This window comes from Amblyomma americanum, chromosome 2, assembly GCF_052857255.1.
Source record: "Amblyomma americanum isolate KBUSLIRL-KWMA chromosome 2, ASM5285725v1, whole genome shotgun sequence".
Lineage (NCBI taxonomy): Eukaryota > Metazoa > Arthropoda > Arachnida > Ixodida > Ixodidae > Amblyomma > Amblyomma americanum.
In genome coordinates this window covers 40,922,999-40,950,062 of record NC_135498.1, presented here as the reverse complement: position 1 = coordinate 40,950,062, position 27,064 = coordinate 40,922,999, and the positions used below count along the sequence as shown (strand labels likewise).

Below are 27,064 nucleotides of genomic sequence, written 5' to 3'. Positions count from 1 at the left end.
CAGAATAACATGCACCACGATATGGTGGGATTCTTCTGAAATTTTACCTGGTGGAAATTAATGGGTGTTTGGTACCTATACAAGCAAATACTGCTTGTGCATAAGGTGGCAAACATGTCAATTTCTGTTATGCTGTGCAAGGGACGAGTTTGAAAGCCGAAGCATGGTCCATATTATTCTGTCTGTGATTGTACATAGCACACAGTATGCCGTGAGAATTGTGGGAGTGTCTTGAACTGTGGTAAACATTTCATTCATTTTTCTGTCTAACTAAAAAGCACTTGTGTCAGTGGCATATCTTTCGGTCCGCTGGTAGACAGTTTCAAACATTGTGCAGAATTAAAAATTCAGGCAGTACTCATGCTACTAACACATTCTGCTTGAAAATGTTAAATTTCACCTTTACACACTTTTTTCTTCCTTTACTGGCAAGTTCTTAGTTGTGCACATTGCCATGCGCCTTTTTGTTTGTTTTTATTTTTTTTTTCATGCAGATACCTTCCGTTACCATGCTTCTTCACATTCTTCACTGTGACACTTTGCTGTTTCATTTCCATTTATGCAAAAGAGTCATAGTAATGATAAATAAAAATACATTTTTTTTTATTTCTTACAGCAAAACTACAACACGAGTGCTTGGAGAATAGGGACTGTGGTGAACGCTTTGAGTGCAAGCTTGGAACCAAGGGAGTCAAGCAGTGCAGAGATGTTTGTGAAGACAAGACCTGTGGCAAAAATGCCGTCTGCCTTGGAGAGCACCACAAGGCCATCTGCGAGTGTCTTCCAGGCTTTATTTATGATGGCACGGGCTGCCAGGTGCCGGACGACTGTGCCGTTGACCAGGACTGCCTTGAGCATGAAGCCTGCCGCCACCAGTCGGGTGGAAACAAGTGCGTCGACGTCTGCCTGAGGCATGCCTGCGGTCCGAATGCAAAGTGCATTGGACAGAAGCACGTGCCGATATGCGTCTGCCGCGATTCCTTCCTGGGCAATCCGAACGACCGCATCCGGGGTTGTCAGCCGCTGCTTGACACCTGCATCCAAGATGCAGACTGTGCAGAGAGTGACCGCTGCCTTCCTGACTCACGGGGAATCAAGAACTGCACGAGGACATGCCTCAAAACCCGCTGCGGCCCCAATGCACACTGCGTTGGAAGGCTTCACAGGCCAGTCTGTGAATGTCGGGAGGGTTACAATGGAAACCCTAGTGATCCGGCACAGGGCTGCACACCAATACTTCGTGATCGTTGCCACAGTAACCTTGACTGCAAGGGTTATGAGGTCTGCAAGATCACTCCTGTAGGAATCAAGGACTGTATTGAACTCTGTCTCGACTACGAATGTGGACCAAATGCGAACTGCATTGCCATGGACCACCTGGCAGCTTGTGAGTGTCTCCCAGGATTCGCTGGCAATCCACACGATCTCCGAAGAGGCTGCATGCGACATTTGTGCGAGCACGATAACGACTGCCCCGATTCAGCTGTTTGCTTGTTGACTCGAGTTGGTGTTAGGAACTGCACGGATCCGTGCTGGGACAGGCGCTGCGGGCCCAATGCAGACTGCATCACGGTGCATCACAAATCCAGCTGCGAATGCAGGCCTGGCTTTGAGGGCCTTGCTGATGACAACCGTGAGGGCTGCACTCCTATCCCCAAATGTCGCACAAGCAGCGACTGCAGAGACGATGAGATCTGTGCCGTGGACCGCAATGGTATCAAGAGTTGTCTTCCAGGTTGCACCACCACCTTGTGCGGCCAGAACAGCGTTTGCAGAACGGAAAACCACATCACAATCTGTCAGTGCCGAGAGAACTTCGTTGGAGACCCGTACAACCGAGAGACCGGGTGCTATGTACAACCTGAACGGTGCTACAGGGACAATGATTGCCCATCCATTGCTGTCTGCAAGAGAGTATTTGACGGCAAGAATGATTGCTACGATGCTTGCGAAGGTCACATCTGTGCTCAGGGTGCTGTTTGTCAGGCAGTAAACCACAGACCAACCTGTGTTTGTAAGTCTGGCCTAGTTGGAGACCCACAACTGGGTGGTTGCCATATTCCTGATGAATGCCAAGTCGATGTAGACTGCAGAGAGGACCTCATTTGCCGCCCAGACACGACAGGACTGAGGAAATGTGTGCCTGTATGCGTGTACGAAAAATGTGCGCCAAACGCTTTCTGCACGGGCGTACATCACAAGGCACAGTGCACGTGCCCTCCTGGAACGCAAGGAGATCCCTTCAATCCTCACATAGCTTGCTTGCCAACTCAGCCGATTGCTGAAGGCTGCACGTCAGATGACGATTGTGCCTCTCATGAAGTGTGCACTCATGGTGGCAAATGCATTGATGCCTGTGAAAGAAAGCAATGTGGTCCCAATGCAGTGTGCCGTGTGCACAACCACCGGCCTTCTTGCCACTGCCTGCAAGACTACAAGGGAGATCCCGACAACCCTATCAATGGGTGCCGACCGAAGGATGAGTGCCAGACTGACGAAGACTGCAGGAGGCTCACTGATGTTTGCCGGACCGACAACACGGGCAGCAAAAGGTGTTTTGATGCCTGCCAGTTCAACAAATGTGGGCCCAACAGCGTTTGCGTTCCCAGGCAGCACTCATACGAATGCCAGTGCCGACATGGCTTTGTTAGAGACCAGGAGAACGTGCTTGGCTGCGTTGAACGAGAGCACGACGAGTGTCGTAACCACACCGGCTGCCCGACAACGTCGGCCTGCATTCCCAACACTATCGGCGTAATGAAATGTGCTGAAGTTTGCATCAGCTTCAGCTGTACACCCGATGCAGACTGCATTGCATTCAACCACAGGGGCCGTTGCACATGCCGAGAAGGTTTTACCGGGGACCCCAATAGCAGGGGGGGCTGCCAGAAGATCCCAGAACCAGAGTGTATTAATCATGCTGACTGTCCACACCCCAATGAAGTCTGCCAGTTTGATGAAGCGTACGGCGAGCGCAGGTGTCAGGACGGCTGCAAGTTCCTCAAGTGTGCACCACGAGCTGTGTGTGTTGTCGACAACCACCTTCCCAAGTGCACGTGTCCAAATGGCCTCTACATCGGAGACCCTTACGACCAGCGGGAAGGCTGCAAGCAGGTAGAGTGCCTCAAGGATGAAGACTGCCACATCACAAAAGCCTGCTTCCCAAACTTTTACTGCGAGGACCCTTGTGTGGATGGCTGCGGAGTCAATGCCGGCTGTGTGGCTCAGAACCACCAGCGCATCTGCCACTGCCGTCCTGGCTACACTGGCGATGCCTTGGTTCGATGTGAGGAGATTCACTACTGTGACTCCAACCCATGCCACCCTTCAGCCAAGTGCGTAGATGTGCCCAGTGGTTATGAGTGTGTCTGCACAAACGGTTTCATTGGAGATCCTTATCGCCAGGGCTGTCGCCACCCCAACTCCTGTCCTCATGGGAACGGGGACTGCCCTAGTCACCTCGCCTGCTACCCCGACCGCCTCGGTCAGCCAATGTGCCAAAACCCCTGTGACCATTTCAAGTGTGGCTTGAACACCATCTGCCGAGCCGAAGGGCATGCAGCCACCTGCGAATGCCAACCACACTTCCGCGGAGATCCAGCTGTGGGTTGCAGTCGAAAGTCTGTCGTGTGCCTGAGCGACCACGACTGTGCCGCTGGCTATGCCTGCGTTGACGAGCAGTGCCGACTTGTCTGTACTCGAGAGTCTGACTGCGCTGCTGGCGAGAAGTGCACCAACAGCCGCTGCGTCCATCCTTGCTTCACCCACACAGACTGCCCGCCGAAAGAAGCCTGCCTCAGTGCTGGTTACTGTCAAGTTGGCTGCAGGAAGAACAGTGACTGCCAGCTGGATGAAACCTGCTCACAGAATCGCTGCCAAAACCCATGTGAGATCAAGGGCTTGTGTGGCCCCAATGCTATCTGCAAGGTCAGCAACCATGAAGCAAACTGCTACTGCCCCGAAGGTCTTACTGGAAACCCAACGCCCATCATTGGGTGCAAGAGGCCAGTGGTTACGTGCACAGGGTCCTGTCCCAAGGGCCTGTCATGCATCGAGAACCGGTGCCGAGCTGTTTGCAGTGGTTGCATTATTGGAGAGGCTTGTGTCAACGACTTCTGCATGGGTGAGTTTGAGATATTAAGCCTCTGTATCTTTTTAATTTTTTTTCGAGGAGTTATGCATTGTGTAGGCAACCAGAGGCAGCACAGACACAGAAGTTTTGACTTTGTTTTGCTTTAATTTTGTTTTGCTTTAATTTTGCTTTTTACATTCACAGTTGTGCAAGGGCTGAATTTGAAGCTTTAGTGTAGAATTCATGTCATTACGCAAGAACTAATTTGGAACTTGAATAATTACAACATGGCTTGACCCTTTAATGCAGTTGGCAGCTGTAGAATATCTTTAGGCAGCTGCAAAAGTGCTATAAAGCACGCAAATTAAGATACTGTGATATGTACAGGAGAAAAAAAATTGTATGGGGCTGAAAGAGCAGTGAGATGTGTGATAATTAAATAACTAATGTGCCACCATTGTCTCATTGAGCACTTGTCTTTCAGAAATGCACACTGGAACAAGTGAGTGAAAAAAGCCAGTAAATGAAAATGTTTGCACTAATTCAACATTCTGTTTTAATAACATCCTAGAAGAAAGGCGAAAGCAGAAAATTTTGGTGGTTTCAGCATACCTCTCTGAATAATTATATTTTTGATGCCTTGATTATATATTTTATCATATTTGTTTTCAGTAATACCCTTGTGTTTCACATGCTAGTCGCTCTAAATACAGGCACATCAATATATATTGGCCTCTTATAAAGGATAAATTATTAACTGATTGACGAGTTTTTACATGCTATAGCATGCAACACTGTAAGTGTGTAGAACATGGTTAGTGGCTGCAAATTAATTTCAACTACCTGATGCTCTCTAACAAGCAGCAAAATCTTAGAATATAGGCATTTCTATCTTTTTCTACTCATGTAAAGGCCACTGTACTTTGCTGAGCTTCATAGTGAACCTCGTATGGCGTATTCTTAGCGGCCCAAAGCATTGGGTAGCATTACTGTATGGAAATCACCAGGTCAGCTTCTCTCAAAGTGGGAGCAATGTCATAATGTCTCCACAGCACAGCTCAGCAATTGTATCATTCACTTGAATGTAGGGGTGTGCGAATATTGAGTTTTTCGAATACGAATCAAATACGAATATGAAGAAAAAATGGCTTCGAATATTGAATCAAATATCGAATATATGTTCAGTACAAAAAAAAATTCAGAAAATGGTGAGCAACCAAATGTTGTTGCCCTTATTTTTTTCAAAATAGTGTATGGCCTTTGCAACTAAAATAAGCAAAACTAAACTGCCTCAGTACCATATAAAAAAACATGATGGGCACAGAAATGTATACTACTTGATTAGACAGCATAACAGTACCCAAAATATAATGAGGTCATGCAAAACAAAATCCATAAAATGACAAGACTGGCAACAAAAAAAATAATAACATGATTACTATTAATCCTCATTAATTCGGAATTCAAGGGACCGGAAGAAATGCCCGGTTCGTCCGAAGGCCTCTGTTAATAAAATTGCCCCTCTCCCCCCCGAAAAAAAAAAATGCTGCCGAAAATGCTGAAGATGCAGTAAGGCCTTATGAGACGGCTCCATCGCGCTAACACCTGTGAGCCCGTGACGAGCCACCCGTTTTGGTGTGCTGGAAGAACAACACAAATGCAAGCAAGGGACCGGGGAACACACACTGGCGTCGGAGCGGCGAGGCGGTTTATAAAAAGGAAAAAGAAATAAGCCGCGCGGAGCTGGGATTGGACTATCGGCGAATGCGCAGGCTAACATTTGAAATTGCCGCGGGGCAGCGGTGAAGCTCAGAAACCGAAACTACGGAGCCAGGCTATATTTTTTGCCCTAGCGACAGAGGCCTTCGATTATTGCCACGCCTGCCGTTACGCCCGCTAAAGAGGTGTGCAGGTTACAGTGCACCATGCAATAGGCGAGATTTTAACAGGATCGCTTGCCCTATTGTGACTACTCGACGCGCCCCTTCAGGAGGCTCCCACGGCATTCCGTAAGTATGCTTTCCCGCATAGCGTAGTTTACAAAACGGGATGGCGGAAGTGACGCTCGGAGAGTTATGAAGGCGACAGGACGCATTCTTCGGATGTGGGCATTAAATATGTAACGTATTACCGAAGGATTAAAAAAAAAAGCGCGATTTCGCGTTGCGATTGCTCGAAGCGGGCCGTCGGCCATCTTGTTCGCAGCACGGGTGATGCGTGGGAAAGCCCACTTGGGGAAATTTTCACGAGGTGAAGCCTTGCGGCGTCGGGATGCGGTCGGTCCGCGTGATAAACGGCGGAGAAGGAAGCGGAGAGGACCTGTGTATTGTTTTCCTGGAATTTTTAACTCGATCATCGGCTAATTTGCCCAGATATTGTGGTTTTGCCACGGTCGAATTTATGAAAGTATGCGCAGTATATGATCGCTGGCGAGTATTCGAGAATTTTCGAATATTCGGAAATTCACGAATATCAATTTTCGAATACGAATCGAATAGCAAAAATATTCGATTCGTATTCGAAATTTCGAATATTCGCACACCCCTACTTGAATGTTTCACACAAAGGCTGTGATCACGTACCGGACACAGCATGCGCTCATGTCACATCATCTACACCTTATCTATAGAACCGAACAGTGAACTGTATCCTTCTTCTCCTACAGCGGCATGCTCTGAGGACAGTGAATGCCCAGCTGGAGAGCTCTGCATCCACGGCTACTGCCAGGTTGGCTGCCGGTCGGACAGTGACTGCCAGGTGTACCAGCTGTGCTCACTCAACCACTGTTCTTGCAAACCAGGCTTCCATACCGTGGAGCACGGCTGCGAAGGTGATTCACCTTCCGCTTCTTATGCAGTAAACACTGATGCGCACTGTGAGAATTAGTGTTCACTAGAGCTGACAGCTTAAGTCGAGCATCGCAGCGACAGCAGCTTTGGTGGGTGTTCAGTGTGTGTTCTTTGAGTGTTCATGGTTTTTTCACATGTGAGCTATATAAAGTGCCATTCAAATGCTTTCTTACTTTTTCCTCAGACATCGATGAGTGCCTTAACAATCCATGCCATTCTACTGGAATCTGTGAGAACACCATCGGCAGCTTCGTGTGCCGCTGCCCTGAGGGCTTCATTGGAGATGGCTTCTCGGGCTGCACCAACCCTGGCGAATGCCCTCGAGGCGATTCTGACTGTCCTCTCAACGCAGCCTGTGACCAGAATGGAGTGACCAAGTGCATCAGTATGTATGCTGTTAGGTCATTCACTGTGGCAAATTCAAAGTGAAGCATGCTGCATGCTAGGAAGCGTCAACCTGAGTCTACTGATCAGTAGCTATGTGTCAGAATATCCCTGGCTCCAGAACACTTGCTCAACATCACGGTGACCTTAATGAGAAGCTTGAGGAGCTTACCTTGGGAATAAAGTTATGGCACACACAGTTCTTCTGAATTTTGAGGTGCTGTTAAGCTCATTGTCATGTCATGCAGCATAAAGGGCATATTCACCTATAGTCTTCCTTTCCTTGTAAACTATCTCCATGTCAACAAAACGAAAGGTGAAATATTTACACCTGAAGGTAGCCTGAAACAGCTGTGGTAAAAATTCTGCTGATAAATTCTTAATTGAACGCCCGTTCTTTTCATGCACTGATCATTAGGTTGTCTGGCTTATAAGCCATGAGTTTTCTTAGTGAGCAGCTGTACTAACATCCCTCAGTGCTTTGAAGTCTTAGTAACGGCTTCAGCCATAAATTTTTCCGGTCCTGTCTGCCACACAGTTGCAGCTCATCACACTTTCGGTAACAGCTTATGATTTGTAGGATTGCAAAGTTTATTGTTTTTTCTCGATTCTCCCCCTGTGCCTGAAGTGCGGAAATTCTCTGACCTCTGCAGATCCCTGTGAAGAAGAGCCTTGCGGGCCAAATGCAGCATGCACCGTCCAGAATCACAAGAGGCAGTGTGCCTGTCCTCGAAGTGCACTTTACACAGGCGACCCTTATGACAAGAACAGGGGTTGTGTTCAAGGTCAGTTAATTGAGTGCACCTAAGGGCACTTTTTCTCTCTGTGGGTTTGCACAAAAGAAAAAAAATCATCAGCAACACAGTTACGTCTACTGCAGGACAAAGGCCTCCCTGCTGATCTCCAATTAACCTTGTCCTGTACCAGTCAGCCACCCTATGTCCACAAACTTACTAATTTTATCCGGTCGCCTGACTCTTTCTGGGTCCCTGCTGAGTTTGCCTGCCTTGAAATCCACTCCATTACCCAAAGTACCATTGAGGGGGGGTGGGGATTAAAATAAAAGAAAAAATAGTCGCCTTGTATTAGTTTATTTTTTGTCCACAGGCGACCTTGCCACAAATCTTGGTACGGAAACAATTATAGATAACGTTTTTTAACTCATTTTTTTGTTTTGTTTTTTGTTTTTCACTAGGAAGACTTTGCGATGTAAGCTGTTACAATTTCTGCATGACGTAAATGTGTAACGACTTCAGCCATAAATTTTTTCCGGTCCTGTCTTCCACACAGTTGCAGCTCATCACACTTTCAGTAACAGCTAATGATTTGTAGGATTGCAGGTTGTGCAAACCTACCAGTGTAGGAAGGCAGCGTTTTTTAGGGACATATTTATGACGTTTCTCATGAATGTGGCTTTCTCTGGTCAAAAACAGTCAAATGGAATGTGCAAAAATGCAATCCAGACTAAATAAGACACCATGTAGTATGAACTAGATCCAAATTGGTTCAGATAACTGTGTTTTTGGAACTTTCAATTTTTGTTTTTTTGTTTATGTCCCTTTATGTACACGTGCTAATTGTTCAAGTTACTTTATGAAACCGGCTGTATAATAACTGTTACTGGACTACTTAATGTTCATGAAGTAACTCTGGTTTTCACTTTACAGTGGACTGCCTTCATGATACAGACTGCCCTCTCAACCAAGAGTGTGTTCATTTTGTTTGCGAAAGTGAGTAGCCTAACAACTAAAATTGTATCAAAATATTTTGTTTTTTCATTTTAGTTCAACTGAAATTTCGATACCGTTGTGCCATTTTTCATCATGTTTCTCCGGATGGCTTTTTGTTGCAGGTCCTTGTGACAGAGTGCAGTGCGGACCTCATGGTACTTGTACAGTGAAGGATCGCCAAGCCTTCTGTGAATGCAAACTGGGCTATGAGAACAATGGAAGACTGAATTGTGTTGGTAAGGCCCCTTGCACTAATTGTGTGCTTCAAGCACTATTATTCCAGTCACATGCTTGAAAAAAACAATTTTCTACCAGTTGGCAATGTTTTTTGGGGTTTTATTACCCCTGCGTACACCAATACATTGAAAGTATTGTGCTTTTATTCTCTTCAGATGCTGACGAATGTAAGCTGCACCCATGCCATTACACTGCCATTTGTGAAAACAATCCGGGAAGCTACATCTGTCGATGCCCCAGCAACCTGATCGGTGACGCTTACGGAAAGCAAGGAAGCGTTGGATGTAAGTGCAACATCGTTTAGATTTGTGCATATTTGTGCTAATTGAAAAGCTCCTAGGAGTGTGTGGCGACGAAGGTGTCCACCAAAGCAAGCTTAGTTACAAGCAATGCCACAAGAAGCAGACAGTGTACCTTTTAGTTGAAAAGATAAACACAAGAGGGTGCTAGGCATAGGATAATGTTGGGAGAGACCTAATGGTTGGATCGCTGTGTCGAGGAACAAAGGGCATTGGCATCGGAGCCACATATCACATATGATGGAGTTGTGCTGTGTCATTGCTGAAGCGTGACTAACTGACTGTTCAAGTGGGGAACTAGCGGCCTCGCAAAATGGGCAATTGATGATGATAGGTGTTCTGAAGAATGCATATTGATTGTTCTTTGCAGGTCATGATCCAAACATTTGTTACAACGGAAATGCTGACTGCCCTCCAACGTCTGCATGCATTGATATCAATGGAACGCCGTACTGCAGAGGTGTGTAATGATTGTTGAATATCAGAAGAGTTGGTTACTACCTTTTTTTTTTGTGCAGTATATGTTAGCAAAGGTAGCACTGGTAATGCGTTTGGAATTTTTTTACTGCACTGCTTGTACTTTTTTTCCTTAAAGATTTTATAACCTGTGAATTTCAGACCTGTGCGAGGACCCAACCACATGTGGCATCAATGCCAACTGCAGCACTATTAACCACAGAGCAGTTTGCTCCTGCCGTCCTGGCTACACTGGCAACCCGAAACAGCGCTGTGAGCTGGGTAAGTACTGCCTGTTTAGAGTAGCTAAAGGCAAATATTAAAAGTGCTCATAATTGCATCTGATACCTGCCTACGGTGTTTTAAATGTCAAGTTTCGATGTCTATTTACTTGCAAGTTTTGGGCATGTATTGTGCTCGTACAATGCTCCTCAGATGCGTAGAGAACCATGGCTTTCAAATTGATTGTCACACGTTTTACATGGTTTTGTCAACAGCTGTTTACATGCCCAGAGAAGTAGTATTCAAAACTGTCTTGTTTTTAACTATGCTTTCTTTTGCCCTTTCTTCCCCCTTTGGTAAACTTTTAGTTGAGTGTACACGGAATGAAGAGTGCCGCAACACTGACATTTGCATCCGAAACAAATGTGTTGGTGAGTGTCGCTTTGAAAATTTCGTTAACAATTAAGTGTATGTTGACTTCATTATAATTCACCGAAACGTGGAAGTGTATTATTTCATGTCTCACTTTAACACTTGCCCACTTTGCAGATTCTTGCCAGAGCAATGCAAAATGTGGTGCAAACACCATCTGCATCTCCCAAGACCACCAGGCAATCTGTAGGTGCAGGGATGGCTTCCGTGGCAATCCAAGCACAGGATGCATAAGTGAGTGCCATTGACAGTAACGCACTACTAGGCTGCTTACTATTCATTACAGGCATCTGGGTTCGTATTGTTATTCATCTTGTATAGTAGTTAAGTAGATAATTCTGTGAGTGCGTGTTTCTGGAATAAGGCTCCTGGTAAATTCAGAAAAAAATTAAATATTGCTCAAGCCATCAAATTTGAAGCATGGCACAATTTTGCACCCTGGAGTTTTTATGATAGCAAGATTCTTTGTTATTCTCTTTTTTTCTATTGTGTTGCACCCTTGCATTCTTGTGCACTGTTCTTGAACTTCTGACACCACAATGAAGTCAAAAGCCAGACCATTGTCTTTTTGCTTCACTGTTCAGGTTTTTTTTTTAATATGTGTGTGCCTTTGTCTTTTTTCATGCAGAGAACATACCCTGCTCAAGTGATGATGGGTGCCCAATTGGAGAGTTCTGCTACAAGGGACTCTGCAGAGGTAACTCTTTTATATAGCTATCAGAATCCAGAATGGAATCTCTGAGTCTACATTCAGCTTATTGCAGACTTTTCAGCTTTATTCCTTTTTCATTGATTTTTCTTTTCTTCCTTTTTTTTTCTTTCTCTCATGTTTTATTCTTTTTACACCTCGAAAGCAGAAGAGTATTTCTTCTTTCCGAACTTCAAATAACCTGTCATGGAGCGTTTGGTGTGTTTTATGTGGACTGCATTTCTTAAATTTGTGGGTTTTAATTTTCATTCACTGTTTCATTTTCAGTCTATTGCCAGTCAGACAGAGAGTGTGGTAGCAACGAAATTTGTGAAGATGGAAGGTGCAGAGGTAGGTGCCCTGTTGAAAACTGTGGTCTTCCAGGCTAGTGACCCACTAGTTGTAAACATGTTATATGGCTACGTCATTTTAATGCATTTTACTGGCAGATTTTAAATTGTGAGCGCTATTCATTTTCAGAAATTTGCCGATCCAACAGTGACTGTCCTGACCAGTTCCGCTGTGTCACTGGCAACTGTGAACCAGGTTTGTTTTGGAATCAGTTTAAAACTTGATGTGTTCTTTATTTTAGTTCATCATTGATCATGGAATTCATGTTCTTTTTTTTTAATTTTTCAGTTGACAGATGCTTCACCAACGCTGAATGTAATGAAAACCAGGTTTGCAGATCAAGTGACCGAGGCTATGACAGTTGTGGAAGTAAGTGAAGGGCATCGGAGGTCATATTCATAATGCAGCTTCACTGGCTTAGAACAGGAACTGAGCCCTTTGCGTATTGCATCTTGAAGTTTTTTTTTCCTATAATATTAAGTCATGTTTTCTGATTAATCTGCTGTGCAGTGTGTTTACAAATTGCTGTGAAGAGCATAATTGTTTGCCAAGAAAAATTACATAAGGTCAGGATTTCAGCTTTTAATAAAAATGCTTGGCATTTCTGGCTTGATTTTTATCTGTCTTTTTAAGAGGTGCTTATTTCCGACTGTGAATGGAGTCTGACTTTTAGCCTTTTAGCTGGTAATGCATATTAGAGTAGTTAGCTGCTTTGTTTTCAGGCAGGTACTTCAACGTGAGTTTATTTTTTTGCAAGTCTTGGTTGTAAATATGCGTTGTTCAAGATGGTACCTTTCACAGCTTTTATTTTTCTTAATATGTTAGGCATTTGTGACATTTTCGTATATGCCTGCAGTGTTGGCATGTTACATCACTAGTGCTGACAAACGATATTCATGGGAATATTTCAGATCCATGTGAGACTGTCCTGTGTGGTAGAAATGCCATTTGCATCTCAAACAAGCATAGTGCCATTTGCCAGTGTCTGGACGGATATGTTGGGGATCCACTGGACCAGAGACAGGGCTGCATCAAAGGTGTGTAGCATTGTTTTCCTATATTTTGGTGCATTTAGTTTTACATCTGTGCCTGACTTTTTCTCTGTATGTTTGCAGCTGACTGCTTCAAACATGAGGACTGTCCAACCAGTAGGGTCTGCAGTGACCACAAGTGTGTTGGTAAGTGTGACCTTTCCAGTGAGTTAATTCATGATCTGTGTTGAAAGCGCTGCATAAAGGCTCACAGGACAGGTAAACCTGCACACAAACTAATAATAGGTATGAAAATCAGTGAGGGGCTGCATTTGCCTTAAAAAAAATGGAAAGGAAATTGGGATGGTGCTTGAAAGTGAACCTGATTATACCGTGTAAAAATGATTACAACTTTACTGATGAATATAAATTTTTCAGGGCTTGAGTCGAGTTGAGTTGTTGTATGCTACAGGTGGGATTAGCCTTGCTTATTCTGCCGGCTACTGCTGCACCATAGTGTCACTTATATGTTAACAGTGACCTAAAGCCTGTCAGATCTGCCCCGCTATATGCGCACAGTTATTTATAATAGTTCATATTTCACTCCCACAGTAACCATCTATGCACATATTCACCCACAGTAGAACATAGTCCACTCCAGAAGTCACCACCTATGCACATATTCAGTCACAGTAGAACATAGTCCATTGGAGTGCCACCATCCATGCACACATTCACTCACAGTATAACATAGTCCACTCCAGAAGACACCATCTACGCACTCATTCAATCACAGTAGACCATAGTCCGTTCCTGCTGTCACCATTTAGAAACAAGATCTGTGTCCTGCAGAAATGTTAAAAGAAGCCGTGCAGCCTCTCTTCTACACGTCTGCTTTTCACTCGGGTAGACAATGTCCTGCACTGTGCTGTAACGGATTCCTGTCTTCTTGAAGGAAGTGTACATCACATGCCTTTCCGCGTTGTACTCTGGGCAGTACATAATATAATGTTCTATATCCCCGCACACACCAGTGTAATCAGTAGTAACTGTAGTTGCACATTACATGCACTTCCAAAAAAGTCGTGCTTCTTCATTTTGCTGTAATAATTTGTATCTTGTCATGGCTAGTAGATTGATGTGCCAGCTTTTGAGACAGCACTGACCCATCTATGAAGACGTCGCTTGCTCAGATTTGAAATTTGCTGTCAAAAAGTCAAGAAATATAAAAACTTGAAACAAGCCTTTGCTAACAACTTTTGTGAATTCTTTTTTTTTTCAAGACCCATGCATTATGAGACGTGGCTGTGGACCAAATGCTGTGTGCGAAGCCAGGAACCATGCTGCCATCTGCCGCTGCCGAGACGGCTACGAAGGCGACCCTGTGAGCGGCTGTCAGCTCATCGATTACTGCTTGAAACAAAACCCATGCCACCCAACAGCTATTTGCAAGAACAAATTTGGCGGCGCCACCTGTGAGTGTCCACCAGAGAGGCACATTGGCAACCCCAACAAGGCTCCAGGCTGTGAGTTGTGCCATCGCTCAATTTGTGCTCTTCAGTTGCTCACACAGCTTAGCCATATGTGTTTGTCTCAGTGATTAAAAAGTATTATCCTGCTGATAGACGACATACTGCCTATAATTCAGCGCAAGAACTTTGGTTAATTTTCTTGCTTGTTGTTCCTTTCTGCCAAAAGGTCGCCACCCCAACGAGTGCCCCAATGGCGATTCGGACTGTCCGCCAACTGCAGCCTGTCTCTCAGATGGTGGAGGACCACCAATGTGCAAAAGTGGGTGCTGATCAGTTGTCTTTTTTTTCTGTCCATGTGACGTATGCTTCTGACTACTTGAACGGCTCAAAGTTTGTTTTTATCAGAACTGTTTAAATCTTGCAGCTATAAAGTAACAGGCCATGTTTGTTTGGTCAAGTTGGGACTGCTCCACTCAGCCTCTGCATTCCTGTTTGTTCACTCTGTAATGAATGAGAACGATACGAACACTTTGCGTCACTCATTTAAAAATGGTGACCTCCTGAATTAGCTCATGATTTATGGAATATAGAGGCAGAATTGCAGCAAGGTAACACTAAAACAACTTAGCCTCAACCACTGATAGGAGCATATCTGCAAAGATGTCTAGGTGCTCTGAACTCCTCGTCCCCGCCACCCATTCTCCTTCCACTGGACTCGCACCTAACTTGAACTTGTCAGCATGCTTCTCAGATAAAAGTTGTGCTTTCCCCTACTCATTATGCAATTGATTATGCATGGCTACTGTGCATGCCTGCTATTCAAAAGTGTTGAACACCCTCGTCATCACAAGTGACCCCTCAACATCAATGTATAGGTCCCTGTGGCCTTCCAAACACCTGTGGTCCCGATGCCATCTGCCGAGTGGAGAACCACAGGCCCAACTGCTTCTGTCCGCATGGATTCACTGGCCAGCCCTACAACAGTCTCCAGGGATGTACTCGAAGTGAGTACGCTCCTGACAGACTTCCGTAAACTGTTACTTATTGGCAGTATAGCTGTCGCATGTTTGACTCAGTTGCTTACATCACATAACGTTACATCTGTTTCAGTTCCTCCCTTCTGTGATGATGACAGAGCTTGCCCAGCACCCATGGTCTGTGAGAAACGCCGTTGCCGACGTGAGTTCTAGTCCTTTTGTGAAAACACTGCTTGCAGTCTTAGCTTTTGAAAGCATATTTCTACACTACTGATAGCACAGTTGTGTGCTACCTTCACTTAAACTACCTTACCTGATTTTTGTAGCATAACTGTGTGTGCAAGTATACACGTGCTGTTATGTGTTGGGTTGAGAGAGATTATAATGAGTCAAAACAACCAGCCACATTTCATGAAGGCAGGAAGAGAAAATTACAAAAATATATTAGCTTTCACTTCTGTCAGTGAGGATGATATGACACCTGTCATACCACTGAATACAATTCGTTTTCTGACAAGCCCTACCGTTAGCTGCAGTCAGTGCATTACAGTATCTGGCAGGAATTTTCTCATTGCTAAAATGCAAGCTCTTTTTGCTGTATGCGTAAAATATTTTTCCATTTCTGTTTTTTACAACTCGTGTTCAGCTCCCTGCTCAACAAGGGAAGAGTGCGCAGCTCGTGAGCTTTGTGTTGAGGGTCACTGCATTCAGGGCTGTTTGCAAGACAAGGACTGCCTCGACAAGGAGATTTGCCTGGACCGAAATTGCATTGGTAAAATATTTTAGACTTTGTATTCTAGTTCCTTTTTTTCTCCTTTTTGAATAACTATTGCTTTTCAAAGCAGATTACACATTTAAAAAAAAAGTGCAGGCTTTATAATGCATCTAAAATAATGCTCTTTTCAGTTGGCTGCCGGAAAGATGAAGATTGCAGCTACAATGAAGCTTGTGTCTTGAACAGCTGCAAGAGTAAGTGTGATTGCAGTATGGTTATATCTATGTTCAAGTCATGGAGCTTGTCTGATTTCTTAAACTGCATGGTCAATCTGAGCGGTTTTACTGCTTTGTATTATCCTGAGGCCTTATATGTTGTGGTGACTGTGTGCTTGCACTGACACATGCTGGCACATTGGTCTCTTTAACACTGTCTTGTTAACTTGCAGATCCATGTGACAGCCCTACAGCTTGTGGCACCAACGCCGAGTGCCAGGTGATAAACCACAGAACTGAGTGCCTCTGCCCAAACAAATTCACCGGAAACCCACACATCTCCTGCCAGCGAGGTAGGCACAAACTCCTTGTCTCTGCACCTGCGCTATGCTTTAAAAAAATTAGTGTTTTTGCTGGCTTGTTATGTCCAAGCAGACCACATGCATCCATTATACATGCCAGCACGATCAAAATGTCTATGTTTGGATGTAATATCTACATGACATTACATGGATAATAAGAACTAGATCTGGAACTGCACAGAGAGCTGAAATATTTGTGTTGTGCCATTTGCAAGCAGCATTTCAGGATGTTAGCTGGTATGCGCTCTGTGTGGCATAGGAATCGTTCTGCATGTCTGTCAAGTTTTTCTGTGAGAAATCGTTTGAAAACCCGCATGTTCAGTCGTAAGAAGCATAAATAAAAGTGTGCAAGATTCCACGCACAAGATTTACAATTCAGTGCACATGAACTGGTGATAACTTTTGTGAGTGGTCTCATCATAGCAGGCATAACAGGAATATAGTTGTGGAAACTGTTTGGCCATGTTACCTTGAGTTTTGACAATCCGTGTTTTCTTGATGCCCCAGTATCAACGTCATGTCGGACTACAAGTGACTGTGGTGGATACAACTACGCTTGTATTGAAACAAGGTGTAGAGGTGAGTTTTATCATAACATTTTGTATCTGCTTTACACGACCTAAATTTGCTCCATTGAAATCGAATTTTGGGCAATTTCAATTTTTTTCACTTCAATTTGCAGTGGAGTGCTCCTCTGATGGTGATTGTGCTTACGGAGAGCGCTGCTTCAATGCGAACTGCTATGGTAAGGAAATATCTTATGCAGCCTTTCAGTTTGCTGTGACTCACTCAAAATTTTTATGTGGACATTATTTTGTATGCTGAACCGACCTTCTCTTTGGTTTATAAAATATGTGTAGCCTTTAGTCAGTGTTGAGACATACATTAAGATGAGCTGTTGTCTAAGCGGTCTTTTTTGAATGAACGCTGTTTAGATAGAAATCTGAGTTCTGATCTATTTTTTTTTTCTTGGTCATCCTTCCAGCCCTGTGTCGTTCAGACAAAGAATGTCAAGAGGGAGAAGTATGCATTTCGAACAGATGTCAGAGTAAGCATTTTGTTGGATTTTTTTTTTGTGTCCACTGTTTTTATATCACTTGTTCCTTTGCAAGTTTGTTTTTGTTATTTGTTCTGCTTTTAGATTTTTTTTCTTGTCAAACATGGTCAGTGTCTCAAACATTTAAGTTTTACTCTTCTTTTTCTTTAGTCGGATGTCGCACTAATGAGCAGTGCCTAGACCACCTTGCCTGTGTTAGCAACCAGTGCAGAGGTAAGTCACTCAGTGCCCGCCTTTTTCCAAGTTAAGTTGTTTCTGCGTTGTACATTCTGAATCCTGTCTTGCGTTTAAATATGAATTAGCTTTTTCAGACAAACAACTATCATAAATTTGTCTTGGGGGAAACCCACTCCAACAGCAGGGTGACCAAACTGCATCTGTCAGATAAATTCGTAATTAGCTGTGCTCTGTATTCTCTCAGTTGTTGAAGATATTGTGGTTATATACGTACAGGTATTCACCATTACATGCACGTTTGTTATCTTGCATGTAAATTGAGATATTTCTATGCGTTTATTTTTGTGTGCATTGTTGTGGTAGAGAAACTATTTGCTGTTTTGCAATATTTTTTAAGGTCAAAATGCCTGCTTTATTTGGGAGAAAAAACCTAGTTTAGAATTTTTGGCCTTTGGCCTCATCTTAAGTGCTTAATCTGGCACCCACGCTTCACATTTGTGTGAATTAACGTGTGAAATGTATTTAATTCTTAAACTTTTCTTTCCTTCCTCACCCTTTTCTTGCAAATACTAAATCTACAGACCCATGTGAAGGCAGTGCCACATGTGGACCCAATGCGGAATGCAAAGTGGTCAACCACCGTGTCGTGTGCTCGTGTCCTGCTACATTCATTGGCCGCCCTCACGCCAATGTGGCTTGTGTGCGGAAACCAGTTCGCTGCACACACAACCAAGAGTGTACTCCGGGACACATTTGTTACTTGGGATACTGTAGAGGTAAGAAACATTTTCAGCTTCCTGCCATTCAATCGCGCTGCTTGCAAAAGTTGGAAGCCGGAAGCATTTACATTTAAATTCAGAGTCTCATCTTGAGCGAATCAGCTGTGTGTGTCCATGCACTGGTGAACCGTAGCCTTTATCTTAGCACTGTATTAGATCTTTAAGAGCTCCATCAATGAGAAGGTTAGCCTGTGTAGCCTGTTTCTTTTTGCTCCTTTCTCGTTTACAGCTATTACACAACAATGTTATTGTGATATGACAATCCTTGAACTTTCTGCTTCATGCTAGCATAGTTAATTAATGGCACTGAAAAAGCAGTCTTTAAAAGATGGGCTGCTCTTATTTTGCAATGATGTAATAGATGCGTTTTCCAATATTCAATCATGCTTTGACTTCTCTGCAGTCAAGAATTTAAGTCTTAATGTTCTTGTTGAATTACAGTGTCCTGCAGCAGCAACCAGGACTGTGCCTTGAATGAGAGATGTGTTGAAAATCGATGCCATGTTCAGTGCCATCGTGATCGTGAATGCTTTGACTGGGAAATCTGCGAGCACAACTTCTGCAAAGGTGCGTTTTGTGAACTCAGTTTCATTGCCCTTCGGGCACCATGCCCCTTAATTGTGTTACACACATTCTGAATACTATGTATCAAGGATAATTGAACTGCCTTTTTCATTTCACTGGCTTGATGCACACTTGCAGTTGGCTGCCGTGCTGACACCGACTGTCCCGCTGACCAGTCTTGTATCAAGAACCATTGCATCAGTAAGTACTTGTAAAGAAATAAACTTTAATAGAGTGACTTTGTTTTTTTTGACGTTTTACTGTGCTCCTGGCCTCTGCTCTAATTCCTGGTTTTGTTTCTTTCGTATTCTTTCTTACACTTTTTAAAAAACTTCTCACAATGCTTGCCATGTTACATACTACATGCGACTTCATTGTGTAATGTTTACACTGCAGGAATGTACAGTTTACCAACATGTTTCTTCTTAAGTAATATATGTCTCATTTTATTTTGCTGTTACTACTATCGAGTACATTTTTCTTCTTGGTGCACTCATGGCATTCTGTTCAATTCCAGATCCCTGTGAGGCCCCCACAGCGTGTGGAACGAATGCCTTGTGTTCAGTCCGCAGCCACCAAGAAATCTGTGCTTGCCCGACTGGCCTTGTTGGAGATGCACACCTTGAATGTGTCAGAGGTTAGCAGATTCAAATTTATTCTTTTTTTTTGCCAGGTCTCAACAGCAAGGTATGGGTTCAGCATTTTTTTTTTTTTTTCCTGCTCATGAGATGCTTCTTGGTTGCACAAGCATGTGAATGGGCCAGTGTCAATATTTTGCTCGTCATTTTTCAGAATCAAAGGACTGCCACAGCAACGATGAGTGTGGACTCGGAGGCTACTGTGAAGCCACAATTTGCAGAGGTGAGGTCATCCGCAGGGTGACAGAATGACATATGTCAGATATTCGCAGCTGTTTAAAAGTCAAAACGCTTCACTCTGTTGCTTTCTGTTTCTTTTAATCTTCAGTTGCCTGCAGCAGTGACAATGAGTGCTTCAACAATGAGCGCTGTGTGGAAGAGAGGTGCAGCTGTGAGTATCAATGCTCTGGGCCAGTTATGTGCATTTGGCTGTCGCAGCAATGTTGGCCTGTTTTTAATTTATTTTTATTTTTCCCGTTTTGCGATTTAGTAATCTGCACAACCGACACCTTGTGTCCACGAAACCACATTTGTGAAAGAGGACTCTGCCTTCGTGAGTACTTTCGTGTGTGCTTTATATTGCATTCCTTGTTGTGATGTGAGACTTAAGCATGTTGTTTGTGTTCAACTATTTCTTGTCTTTTTCTTGAACAGCTGGTTGCCGGTCAGATCTTGACTGTCCAACAACAGACACGTGCATCAATCGCCAGTGCATAAGTGAGTGCCTATTCAGTGCCTTGGCGGTCACAAAATGTAACTCTTTTGCTTGTTTATTTTTGGTGGTAGATTACAGTCAAAACTATTCAGTGGCAATGCAAGTTTAGGCTTAAGACATGCCGATAGCAGTAAGAATATAACAGTAACTCACCGACTAGATACTTGGCAAAAAATAAAGATATTCATTGCATTGTGTTAACGTTAAACATTGTTTTCTTATTACATGCTGTGCTTAGTATTTGAGCCATCATTAATTGTATTAACTATCCATAATTGACCAATACAGTGGGTCATATACTGCATGAATTATTGATGTAGGAATATACAACGCTGGCTTACAATATGTTAAAAAAAAGTAAAATATTTTGCTAGGTGAGGTTGATACAGATAACCTATATACTGCCTACTCACATGAAATTTTGTTGTTTCAAAGGTGTATTATTTCAAAAGCTTTTTGCAATGTTTGAAAACTATTTTGCAGCTATAAATGGCAGGCCTGTCTGAAGGCTGTCTAGTACAAACTCGGATGATGTATGTGAAATGTCTGCTTCTCGTACATGATAAATTTTGACACCCTCCACTCATGCAAAGACAAGTTGCACTTTCTTATAAATGACCTTTGTGTACTGCAGACCCATGTGCGAGCCCCACAGCATGTGGACCCAATGCCCAGTGCCAGCCAGTGAACCACCGTGCGTACTGCACCTGTCGCTCGGGCTACACCGGTGACCCTCATGTGGAGTGCTCTAAGGTGGAGTGCGTGATAGACTCCGACTGTGGAGTTGGAAAGATCTGCCAGAACTACAGATGCATTGGTGAGTGCTAGCTGCATACGTCAGTTGCATAAGCATAATTAACTGATAGTAGAACTTTAGTATGTGTTGTGACTGACAGCATGCACTGCACTGAAGTTGTACTACTCTGATTGATTTGTACTGCTCTGCAGTATTACTTCTGCCTGTGTAAAAAAACTGTGAGCAAAATTTCCCTCATAATTGAAGATTTGCTCTTTGCCACTTCTACAGGACTAATAAAAATGGTCACTTCAGTCTCGTCCTGCTATTTTGTATACGGTAGAGAACACATAGCAATATTACACATTACAGAGCTCTCTACAGTTGGGATGTAGGTTTCCACTGAAATAAGCAGTGTTCACTTTGTACCGCTTTTGTCATAAATGCTTTCATCATGTGGCGGTTCGTGCCAGGCAGCCTTATTGTCTCATGAGCAAAAACAGACATTTTTCATATGAATTGTTTTGAGAACTGAAATTGCCTCGCATGCTCTCGGTGTAACTTGTGACATCCGTGGAGAGTATGCACATGTTATATCAATCAAAAGTTAATGTTAACACAGTGAAAGAGGCTGAATCTGACAGGTACTTACGTCAAACTAGGATGTCTAACCTTGCTCATTCACCTGCAGAGGGCTGCCGGTCAGATGTCAGCTGTCCTGATGACATGACATGCATCAGTCGCCAATGCCAGAACCCTTGCCAGTTTGTCGGTGCCTGCGGCCTGAATGCTCTCTGCAAGACACTCAACCATCGTCTCACATGCACATGCCCGCCACAGACTTTGGGTGACCCGTACACTGAGTGCTTGACCGGTTAGTACACACATGCACAGGCACCTGCTTGCACACTTCTTTATTTTTTATTTCATGGCATAGTTACGTCATATTTTCTTTTATCTACAATGAAAGTCTGTTTGTTATTCTAGACCCTGACATCTGCAGCCGGGAAGATGACTGCGGTCCTGAGAGGGCATGCGATAATGGGCGCTGCATAAGTAAGTGCTTGGCATCGCATTTTTCTTTTTACAGACTCTTGGTGTACTATAAGGACAGCCATTCATTTTGCGAAAGAACCTGGTGCTCCCAAATTCCGACACAGCAAGATACTGTTGTAGAAATTGTCATGAGCTTGTTTTAGCCTTTAAAACTTGCATTCACTGAGGAAGCTTGAAGGTCAATGCATATTTTGAACCAAATGACAAGACATTAACATTTTAGTGAAGAATGGTGTGACCCAAAGTTTTTCTTGCAAATGCAAGCCCCACGTGATGCTCACCTCTGAGGTAGAACATTTACCACGAGGAAAAAGTTAAGCAACATGATCATGACCAGTCGTGGATCATTTGCAAAAGTGACTAATCTACTATCCTTTTGTTCAGTAACTTGTATCTGACAGACTAGTCGTTTACTTGGCTCCTTTCTAACAGCTAGCACACTGTTTGAAATTCATACTGACTTACAAGTTGTCTATTTCCACATCTTGCTAGCTCTGCAATTAAGACGAACAAGAGCTATACTAGCTGACCCAATTATGAATAAGAACGGAAATTTTGAAGGAACTTCTCTTCAGTGGTATTGCATGCAAAGGCCCAATGTATTCAGCATAAATAGGGATTTGTTCTAAATATTCTTGAGATAAAAAAAATCTTTAGGCATGAGAAACAGCAAGTAAGCTAACAAATCAAGTCAGCATGTTGTTTACTAATTTACTTTAATTGTGCAAGTGAAAAACTTGCTTGTGGGAACCATGCAGTCCATGAATATTATTGTTAAAGTACATTGTTGATGCAACAGAAATACAGCCCGACTTTTACCCAGATGTCGTTATGAAAAATAATGCCTTATTTTGGGGTCCTAAGTTTAGACAGCACATAATTTTCAAAAGTACAGATTTATGCATTAATAATTGCATTATTTTTCATGTTCTACCCCTTAATTCTTACTCATGGTTCTTTCTCACTTCTTCAGCCAAAGTGGAATGCACCACTGACAATGAATGTGCCCTTGGGAAAGTCTGCGAGTCGCACCGGTGCTTTGGTGAGTAATTAAGCAATTTGCCCCTTCTTTATATTCATTTGTGAGCTGTACAAACCGAGCAGTTTGGCTAAAAGTGCTATATTAGTCCAAGTACGTGACAATCTTTCTTTTTTTGACAGGCTATAGTAAAAAAATTCTGTTCCTGCAATGAAGACTGCCGGTTTGGAAAAGTTGTTGTATAGCAAATACAAAGTGTTTCCACGTTGGAACCCTTACAACATTTCAGAGAATTTAGCCTTTCAACTTAATTTTTTTTTCTTTCGGATCATTTCTTGATCTTTCTTCTTGCATTTAGTAATTCATGTAGGTTAACAATGTAGTTGATGATGCTGTAGAAAAGGCAAAAATATAACTGTGACAGTTCATTTTTAAACTAAAATTTAATCGCAGTATACAAACAGATTCAGTGATCTGTTTGTGAGGAAACCAGAAATTTTTTCGTGTGTCATAAAAAATTTCTTGAGCAACATTTAAGTGCATCCTTTTAATGTCTAGCATATATAATGAATACCACAGCCTTCTGTTTTACATATGCATGTGCGTGCCTTTGTAAGTCTGTTTTTTGTAAAAAAAGCCATTTGGAATGTTCACTGTTTCCTTTCTGTTGCAGATGGTTGCCGTGGCGACCACAACTGCCCCATCAACCAGGGCTGCTACCAGGGTCAGTGCCAAAATCCATGCAGCATCCGGGGAGCTTGCGGCATCCATGCTGACTGCGTTCCTGAACACCACCGTCCTCACTGCTTCTGCCCAGCGGGTTTCAATGGAAACCCTCAATTCGAATGCAAGAAAAGTAAGGGAATGCGCTATTTGTGGAATGTGCCCTATGTTTGCAGCCTAGTATTAGACGCTAACACAATATTAGTACGATAATTGATTATCGCTATGCAATGTGGTTAGTACATAATCAATGCATAGCTGCCTGAGTATAAGATTGAAGCTCTAAGCAACTGTTATATATTTAAAAATCATAATTACAGTACTTCTTAATGTTCTGCACTTTAATGTTCTACACTTACTAGTTATGAAACAGTTTGTTAGTTCTTATGTTTTTAGAGAAAATAGTGAACAGCACTGTTACAGGATTTAACTTGTGGAATACTCATTTGTAGCTTTCTTACCTATCTCATTTTGCTTGTGTACTGAAAGCATTTTTTAATTTGAATCTTTCTTTTTATTTTTTTAGAGGCTTTTGTACAAATTGACATTGTATATGTGAAATGAACAAGCATAAGCACTGACAGGTTAAAATTTAGTTGCTAACATTGATGTGTGATCATGCTGTTGCAACTTGGTGCATGATTTTATTATGAAAAGTAGAAATTTCAGCACCAATGGTGCTTTTACTCTCAGTGCTGACTGGTCACTCTTCTTTTCAGGCCAAGGCTGCCGTGTGAATGAAGACTGCCTGCCTGGTCTCATCTGCCTTCGGGGCCAGTGCTCTCGTGAGTTTGAAACTGTTCGCTTGAATTTCCTAGAAAATGCTGCACACTTGTAGAATCACGTCAGTTATCAAACTGGCGTAACCGTGTCCTAACTCTAATGCAACCCTTTCAGCCTCCGACTTCTGTGCATCTGACAATGACTGCAACCGGGGTGAAATCTGTGACAACACCAGATGTATCGGTGAGCGGTCCTCAGTATTCCAAACAGCTCATTCTCTATCTATTTTAAATTACGCCAAGCAAACAAACACAGTTTGGTCGAGCATGAAAACCTTTGAACTCACCTTGACTGCACTGTGGCTTTTTATGAGCATGCGTAAGATGTGTGTATAGAGTATTGATTTTTGAAGAACCATTGTGATAAATCATCTCCTGCTTGTTATAAGTGCTCCTGCTGCATGCAAAATCAGGACGATAACAGGCGATGTTTTTGAGGAATAGCAATGACCCATAAAACAGCATAAATCACTCCATGTGTATAAAATTTTCTATATGCTGCACTGAGTGCCAAACAGTGGCACACTACGGTAGAACTGGCAATTTCGGGATTCTAGCAAGCTGATGGCATTACCCATCTAGTTTAGAATATAAGGGGTTCAGCTCGATCATTCATGGTGCTGCCATACTGCTGTGTTCTAAAATGTGTCACTTTTTTTCTCCATCTTCAGCTGGGTGCCGAACGCACAGTGACTGTGATTTCTTTTTGGAGTGCCGAGACAAATTCTGCCAGGACCCTTGCAGACCAGGCGTCTGCGGCGTCAATGCACACTGCCAGGCCATTAGCCACTCTGCCGAGTGCCGCTGTCCGCCAAACTTTGAGGGCGATGCCAAGGTTCACTGCAAAGAAGGTCAGTGTGCTTGCCTACCCGTTTCACTGCCAATTGTGGCACATCTAAGATAAGCACAGTTCAGTGATATTAGCTTAGTTTGTTTTAGTAAGTATAATTTTTCACTGTATGTCAAGATTACAGTGCTAATAACTTCCAGAAAGATTTAAGGAGCTGAAAACACAAATGTTATGTGTCTTCTTGCATCATTCCACAGTGTCGGTTGAATGCCACACAGACAAGGATTGCGGACTCGAAAAGATTTGCATCAGCAACCGTTGCATTGGTAAGAAATCATATTTTTATTCTCTTCATACAGAATGGACATTCACATATACTCACAAGTTTTTCTATGCAGTGGTTCAGAAGTTTGTCACAATTCTATTTTTTTCTTTTCTTTTTTTAATTGCTGACCATATGCATATATGAACATGCAAAATGACATCAGTTATGCAGAAATATTTTCATCTAAGTTGCTACACTTAACAATTTTTTCGTTTTCTTGGCACCATGGCGATTTGGCTTGTCCTATATTAATGCTGCCACACTGCACCTTCAAATTAAACTGATTTTAATGTTTTTTTTTTCAATAAATATTATTCCAAAGAAGACTTTGTTCATAATTTAGTTTTGAGACTGAATTCTCGAAACAGCAATATGAATTCGCAATTAAATTTTTTTTAGCTGCATTTTTTAATGTTTCTTTCCCTGAGGCTCATTATTTAGCAAAGGTCACACCTGAGAAATGAACTTTTTTATTACTGAGATGACACTACAACACTTATGTTACATACTACAAGCTCAGTTGTGGTTTACTTATGAAAAAGGAAGTGAGTGAATTCTCAAAATGCCTGGATTTTCTGCTCTTTAAGTTGTTGAAAATTTCATCAGGTCACTTTCACTGGTATCAAATTTAAAGCTGCTTAACATCAATAGACAGAGCAGATAGACTGGCGTAAGGATTTTTCCTTTAGCTCTTTGTTTCCTCCGTTTTAATGCAGTATACTCGGTAACAATTCCTAGTGCTACCAGCAAGCCTTGTCAGACCTGAAATTTTTTCACCTCATAACTTACTTTTTTTTTATGATAGCTGCTTGATGTAAACATATATGGTTTTGTACACTCGTTTGCCAGGCTGTTTGCGAGCCCAGATGACACCTGCTGCATTCTCGCCTCGTTTTTCCAGTTGGATGCCGCATTGACGAACACTGCCCATATGACAAGGCCTGCGTGGAGGGTGCCTGCCGCAACCCATGTTATCAGCGGGGAAGCTGCGGTGTCAACGCTCTCTGTCGGCCGCAGAACCACCGAGCCACATGCACATGCCCCAGGGACAAGGTGGGGGACCCCAGGGTCCACTGCACTGTGCAGCCACCCACTACATCCGGGACACACGTCGAGTGCAGCATCGACGAGCCCTGTGCTGACGGATACATCTGCCGCAACAGCATTTGCATCCGTGAGTGGAATGCACTAGCTTGCCTCTTGAATGAGCCCTGCTTTCTGCCTTTGCGATTTCAAGCAGTGCTGTTGGAGCTAAGTGTGCACAGTCCTGTTGCCACCTATTGCCATGTGCAACAGTGTAGTTTTACACTC

At 43.1% G+C, this 27,064-nt stretch overlaps 1 protein-coding gene across 1 annotated transcript in view; it reads left to right on the top strand.

The window, feature by feature from the left end:
- Positions 1 to 27,064, top strand: part of LOC144121081 (uncharacterized) — a 342,169-nt gene that overhangs the window by 281,091 nt on the left and 34,014 nt on the right. The window contains exons 40-85 of the mRNA XM_077654023.1: positions 617 to 4,123; positions 6,738 to 6,902; positions 7,106 to 7,306; positions 7,959 to 8,090; positions 8,973 to 9,035; positions 9,158 to 9,271; positions 9,428 to 9,556; positions 9,942 to 10,031; positions 10,190 to 10,309; positions 10,618 to 10,680; positions 10,799 to 10,915; positions 11,310 to 11,378; positions 11,658 to 11,720; positions 11,850 to 11,915; positions 12,009 to 12,089; positions 12,632 to 12,757; positions 12,836 to 12,898; positions 13,975 to 14,217; positions 14,390 to 14,482; positions 15,039 to 15,167; positions 15,274 to 15,342; positions 15,787 to 15,912; positions 16,047 to 16,109; positions 16,304 to 16,423; positions 16,940 to 17,011; positions 17,115 to 17,177; positions 17,418 to 17,480; positions 17,640 to 17,702; positions 18,248 to 18,442; positions 18,887 to 19,012; positions 19,148 to 19,210; positions 19,527 to 19,646; positions 19,802 to 19,870; positions 19,976 to 20,038; positions 20,138 to 20,200; positions 20,302 to 20,364; positions 20,997 to 21,179; positions 21,790 to 21,972; positions 22,086 to 22,154; positions 23,128 to 23,196; positions 23,807 to 23,989; positions 24,576 to 24,641; positions 24,754 to 24,822; positions 25,310 to 25,489; positions 25,686 to 25,754; positions 26,655 to 26,927. Of these exons, the coding sequence (XP_077510149.1) occupies positions 617 to 4,123; positions 6,738 to 6,902; positions 7,106 to 7,306; positions 7,959 to 8,090; positions 8,973 to 9,035; positions 9,158 to 9,271; positions 9,428 to 9,556; positions 9,942 to 10,031; positions 10,190 to 10,309; positions 10,618 to 10,680; positions 10,799 to 10,915; positions 11,310 to 11,378; positions 11,658 to 11,720; positions 11,850 to 11,915; positions 12,009 to 12,089; positions 12,632 to 12,757; positions 12,836 to 12,898; positions 13,975 to 14,217; positions 14,390 to 14,482; positions 15,039 to 15,167; positions 15,274 to 15,342; positions 15,787 to 15,912; positions 16,047 to 16,109; positions 16,304 to 16,423; positions 16,940 to 17,011; positions 17,115 to 17,177; positions 17,418 to 17,480; positions 17,640 to 17,702; positions 18,248 to 18,442; positions 18,887 to 19,012; positions 19,148 to 19,210; positions 19,527 to 19,646; positions 19,802 to 19,870; positions 19,976 to 20,038; positions 20,138 to 20,200; positions 20,302 to 20,364; positions 20,997 to 21,179; positions 21,790 to 21,972; positions 22,086 to 22,154; positions 23,128 to 23,196; positions 23,807 to 23,989; positions 24,576 to 24,641; positions 24,754 to 24,822; positions 25,310 to 25,489; positions 25,686 to 25,754; positions 26,655 to 26,927 (8,379 nt within the window). The remainder of the gene's footprint in view (positions 1 to 616; positions 4,124 to 6,737; positions 6,903 to 7,105; positions 7,307 to 7,958; positions 8,091 to 8,972; positions 9,036 to 9,157; positions 9,272 to 9,427; positions 9,557 to 9,941; positions 10,032 to 10,189; positions 10,310 to 10,617; positions 10,681 to 10,798; positions 10,916 to 11,309; positions 11,379 to 11,657; positions 11,721 to 11,849; positions 11,916 to 12,008; positions 12,090 to 12,631; positions 12,758 to 12,835; positions 12,899 to 13,974; positions 14,218 to 14,389; positions 14,483 to 15,038; positions 15,168 to 15,273; positions 15,343 to 15,786; positions 15,913 to 16,046; positions 16,110 to 16,303; positions 16,424 to 16,939; positions 17,012 to 17,114; positions 17,178 to 17,417; positions 17,481 to 17,639; positions 17,703 to 18,247; positions 18,443 to 18,886; positions 19,013 to 19,147; positions 19,211 to 19,526; positions 19,647 to 19,801; positions 19,871 to 19,975; positions 20,039 to 20,137; positions 20,201 to 20,301; positions 20,365 to 20,996; positions 21,180 to 21,789; positions 21,973 to 22,085; positions 22,155 to 23,127; positions 23,197 to 23,806; positions 23,990 to 24,575; positions 24,642 to 24,753; positions 24,823 to 25,309; positions 25,490 to 25,685; positions 25,755 to 26,654; positions 26,928 to 27,064) is intronic.